This window comes from Malus domestica, chromosome 10 (assembly GCF_042453785.1).
Source record: "Malus domestica chromosome 10, GDT2T_hap1".
Taxonomy (NCBI): domain Eukaryota; kingdom Viridiplantae; phylum Streptophyta; class Magnoliopsida; order Rosales; family Rosaceae; genus Malus; species Malus domestica.
This window is the reverse complement of record NC_091670.1, coordinates 4941612-4947099: the sequence shown is the minus strand read 5'-3', so window position 1 is coordinate 4947099 and position 5488 is coordinate 4941612. Positions and strand designations below refer to the sequence as shown.

At 39.2% G+C, this 5488-nt stretch overlaps 1 protein-coding gene across 1 annotated transcript; it reads left to right on the top strand.

Moving 5' to 3' along the window:
* The first annotated feature begins 2166 nt into the window (after positions 1–2166).
* On the top strand, positions 2167–2673 carry LOC139188505 (uncharacterized). The gene is made up of 2 exons (XM_070806088.1): positions 2167–2476; positions 2540–2673. Exons 1-2 carry the CDS (start codon positions 2167–2169, stop codon positions 2671–2673), a joined length of 444 nt encoding a protein of 147 aa, XP_070662189.1.
* The last annotated feature ends 2815 nt before the right edge of the window (positions 2674–5488 follow it).

The following is a 5488-nucleotide window of genomic DNA, read 5'->3' as shown; positions in this document are numbered from 1 at the left end:
GAGGCTCAACGCCGACTCAACCCTCCAATGATGGAAGTCGTGAAAAAGGAGATTATAAAGCTTCTTGATTGTGGGGTGATTTATCCAATTTCGGATAGCCGTTGGGTCTCACCGGTTCAAGTTGTCCCAAAGAAGTCCGGAGTCACTGTGGTGAAGAATGCCGAGGACGAGCTTGTACCAACCCGTATTCAAACAGGTTGGAGAGTATGCATTGATTATAGGAAGCTCAACAACACCACAAGGAAGGACCACTTTCCACTACCATTCATCGATCAAATGCTAGAAAGGTTAGCCGGTCATTCTTTTTATTGTTTTCTTGACGGTTATTCGGGATATAATCAAATTGTCATAGCTCCGGAAGACCAAGAAAAAACCACCTTCACGTGCCCATTTGGTACTTTTGCTTACCGCCGCATGCCATTCGGTTTATGCAATGCACCGGCCACGTTCCAACGATGCATGGTAAGTATTTTTTCAGATTTTATTGAGAAAATTATTGAGGTATTTATGGATGATTTTAGTGTCTTTGGCGATTCGTTTGATGGTTGCTTGGAGAATCTCACATTAATCTTAAAACGATGCATGGAAACTAACCTCGTTTTAAATTGGGAAAAGTGTCACTTTATGGTAAAACAAGGCATAGTTTTAGGGCATATTATCTCTGAAAACGGCATTGAGGTGGATAAATCCAAAATAGATCTAGTACGTCACTTACCCTCTCCGACTTCGGTTAGGGAGGTTCGTTCGTTTCTTGGTCATGCAGGATTTTATCGTAGGTTTATCAAAGATTTTTCGAAGATAGCACAACCTCTTTGCCGTCTCCTACAAAAAGAAGTGGCGTTTGAATTCACCAAGGAGTGCACGGCATCATTCAATCAACTCAAGGAGTTGTTAACCACGGCACCCATCATTGTTCCACCAGATTGGAGCCTACCTTTCGAGCTTATGTGCGATGCATCCGACTACGCTTTAGGGGCTGTTTTGGGACAAAGGAAGGACAAAAAGCCACACGTCATCTACTATGCCTCACGGACGTTGAATGATGCACAATTGAACTATTCCACTACAGAAAAAGAACTTCTTGCCGTTGTTTTTGCTTTAGATAAGTTTAGATCATATCTAATTGGTACTAAAATAATTGTTTTCACTGACCATGCAGCATTGAAGTACTTGCTCACCAAAAAGGAGGCCAAGCCACGGCTAATTCGGTGGATGTTGCTACTTCAAGAGTTCGACATAGAGATTCGTGACAAGAAGGGAAGTGAGAACGTAGTGGCTGACCACTTGAGCCGAATGGTGCATAATGAGGAGGCTTTGCCGATTTTGGAGACATTCCCCGATGAACAATTGATGTCCATAAAGGTTAGTGAACCTTGGTATGCTGATTTGGTGAACTTTTTGGTGACAAAAAGAATTCCAAGCACTTACACTAGGCACCAACGTGATAAACTTAGGCATGATGCACGGTTTTATGTGTGGGATGACCCATATTTGTGGAAATTTTGCCCGGATCAAATTGTTCGTCGTTGTGTGCTTGATTCTGAATTTCGTTCAATTTTAAGTTTTTGTCACACATATGCATGTGGTGGGCACTTTGGCACACAAAGAACTGCCCTTAAGGTATTACAATGTGGATTTTATTGGCCTAGTATTTTTAAGGATGCTAGAACTTTTTGCTTAACATGTGATAAATGCCAACGAATGGGTAACATTGGTGCTAGGGACCAAATGCCGCAGGTTTCTATCCTAAATGTTGAAATTTTCGATGTTTGGGGTATTGATTTCATGGGTCCCTTTCCTTCTTCGTATGGTTTTATATATATTTTGCTTGCGGTTGATTATGTGTCAAAGTGGGTGGAAGCAAAGGCCACCCGGACTAATGATTCTAAAGTGGTTGCAGATTTTATTAGAACTAACATTTTTGCAAGGTTTGGCATGTCACGAGTGATCATTAGTGATGGAGGGTCACACTTTTGCAACCGGACCATTGAGGCGTTATTAAGGAAATACAATGTCAATCATAAGGTTTCTACGCCTTATCATCCTCAAACTAATGGCCAAGCCGAGGTTTCCAACCGTGAGATCAAGCAAATCCTAGAGAAGACCGTTGGGCCAACAAGGAAGGATTGGAGTTTACGGTTAGATGATGCACTTTGGGCGTATCGTATGGCGTACAAGACACCCATTGGAATGTCCCCCTTTCGGCTTGTCTATGGCAAACCGTGCCATCTCCCCGTTGAGTTGGAGCACAAAGCTCATTGGGCCGTCAAGAAGTTTAACATGAACCTCGATGAAGCAGGAAGTCACCGGAAGTTCCAATTGAATGAGCTTGATGAGATACGGCACGAGGCATACGAGAACGCAAGCATTTACAAGGAAAAGACCAAGGCGTTCCATGATAAGATGATTAGAGGCAAAACATTCGCAATTGGGCAGAAAGTGCTATTGTTCAATTCCCGTTTACGTTTGTTTCCTGGTAAGTTATGTTCCAAGTGGATTGGACCTTTTGTTATTACTAATGTTTTTATTCATGGTGCAGTCCAAATCCAAAGCTTGAAAACAGGACATGAATTCAAGGTAAACGGGCATCGTTTGAAGCCATACTACGAGAACTTTGAGGAGCATACCGTGGATGACATTCCCTTGCATGCCGTGGACTCCATTGAGGAGTGAATGGGTTCTTCGTCCGGCTGTACGACGTTAAAGCAAGCGCTACTTGGGAGGCAACCCATGCATGCAACAAAGGAAGACCTAGAGAGCACTCCAAATTCCAGATTTGCGTTCCTAAACCCTTCTCTTTGTTGTTGTTTTCGTTTATGCCATGTTAAAATTGCTTAGTTGCTGTTTTGTTTGTTTGTTTGTTATTTGTGTTAGTCTATGCTTGAAACATTGAGGACAATGTTTGATTTAAGTATGGGGGGGATAACCAAAGTGTTTGATGCAAATTTGTAGGGTTTTCTCACTCATAATTTCTAATGTTGTTTTTCACTGTTTTTAAGCCTTTTTAAGCTGTTTTGGTATGTTTTAGTGTGTTTTAAGTCAAAAGTCCGAAAATCCCATAAAAATTTGAAAAATTGTTTAAAAAAAAAAAACCCAAAAAGAGTTGTTTTTGTGTGTTTGTTTGTGTCTTAGGGTACTTTCCAACACAATGATGAGGATTCGGTTTTTAATTGCATGACTGTTAAAGAAAGTTATAAACATGGATGGAAGTTTGATATGCTCTTGATTTATGCTTGGTTATAGTTATAGTTTACGAATTCACATGTAATCACAAAAAAAAAAAAAAAAATCAGTTTTTGTAACATGCTTGAAGGAAGGAACTCAAACTAACACTACAACCTTGAGAGACTTGAGCCTAATACGTTCTTTGGAGAGTTATTAATCTGTGCATTTTTTGTTTTCTAAAGTCGTTGCATGATCTCATCATTCTTTGCTTGGTTGCTACTTAGAAGGCGTTTCATCATTTAAGTTCCAAATACTAGAACTTATGCCCGTTCCATTCAAAGCATGACATTGATTTGCATAACACATATTCAAGATGAAGTTGTGTAGTGAACTAGAGCCAAAAAGCTTATCCCGTGCATATTTGTTTAAGTTTAACCCCGTTGAGCCTTGTTTAGCCTGTTTTCTTTGTTAAACCACATTTCCCTTACCTAGCCTAGATTAGGACTATCCATACCCTTGTTTTTAAAGCATAATGAAGCATGACTTAAAATGAATTCCTTTTGATTGTCCTTATGCAGAAAACAAGTGTGGGGGAATGAGATTTTTGTGTTTAGTGTGCCAAAAGAAAGTAATAAGGCACTGGTTAAAAAAGAAAAAAAAAGAATAGAAAAAGTGTTGAAAAGAAAAGAAAAAGAGTTTGAAATAAGTGAGGAAAGGCTCACAAGTGTTGTTTGTTGTAGAAAGGGTCCAAAAAGTTGAAATCAGCCCTAAAAAGTTGAATGAATAACCCCATTGTGTTTAAAGTTAGTTGTTGCATTCAAAGGGAATTCTAAGCATCAATTTCATTACTTTGCTTATTATGCTTTAAAAACGTTTGTTTCCTTACCTTTCATTGTTAGCCAATCACCCCTAACCCCGTTACAACCCTTAACTTCAATCTTGAGTGTTATGTGTTTCAATATGTGGAGTTTGGGATTGGTACGAGCATATGGTGTCCATGGTTCTCGCATCTAAGTAGTAGCATTCCAGTCATGAGATCATATCTATACATGCTTAATAACTCCATAAATTGCTTTCTTTGCTATAAACTTATGTGAGTGTTCGTTTTCATGTTTACATCAATCTTCTCACATACACCTAGTGTAGGGTGTGTAGTCAGAAAATCGGAGTGAAAATAAGAGTGTATCTTGTAAGGAATTGAGCAGATTCTCTAAGGCATGTTACTACATTCAAAACATAGTTTTAATTGGTTATATGTGAACTAGTATGTGGTGACTATAATTAAGTATGTGCTCAAGGGTGGGGAAGGCCAAAATATGTGGTTATGATGATCTTTTGCATGTCATGTTGCATTAAAAATCCCTAAGGTAAATATTGGAAGGTTCAGGTTTTGTTTTGTTCTTATGTTTTGTTTCTTTGTTTTGCTCGAGGACTAGCAAAAGCTAAGTGTGGGGGAATTTGATAGGAGCATATTTATGCGACTTAGTATGTTTGTTTTCGTGCATTTATGTTCTTAGTTCTTAGTTATGTTAGTAGTTTAAGCCATTTTTGGGTGTTTGTAGGTTCTATGGGCCAAGGATGCAAGAAGATGCATTTTGGAGCATTTTTGGGCCATGATTGGATGGTGCAAACATGGAGACATGAGGATGGACGAATTTGAAGTCAAATGAGGCTAGGAACATGCTAAAAATGTGGTGAAACAAATACAAATTGCAAGAAGGGATAGGTTTCTAGAAGGATTGGCCAAAACTTCACTCAAAAACCTCAATGCCGTGGCTTTTACTTCAAAGCAACCAGAAATATGAGTGATGATGCAATGCTTAGCTCACCATGACATGTGAATGGATGACTCAATACCTAACCCACCAACAATTCCCACTCTTTGCCTTGCTCACCTACTCAATTCCACCATAATTTTGTGTTAAACAAGTCCATCCTTTTCCTATAAATACCATGGCAACAACCTCATTCAATTCATCCAAAAATTAACCATTCTCCAAGCCTTTCCTTGCCTCTCCTACATATCTAAACCCCTTCCCATCCATTCCTCCAAATAACCAACCCTTCAACATCATTCCAACCTTGTTGTGGCGGCAAGGAGAAGGAGAAAAGTCCTTGGACGCGCTTGCTATCCAACATGGATCGTTGGAACGTTTAGGTGCTTTCTTCCCTTTGTTTTTCAATGGTTAAATTTGTTTATCTTTGTTTTGTAATAATGAGGAACTAAACCCCCCTTGGCTAGGGGGGGATTCAAAACCATGTTAATGCTTGCTATATGATTTGATTACTTCCAATTGCGTTTCTTGAATTGTGAATTCAATTT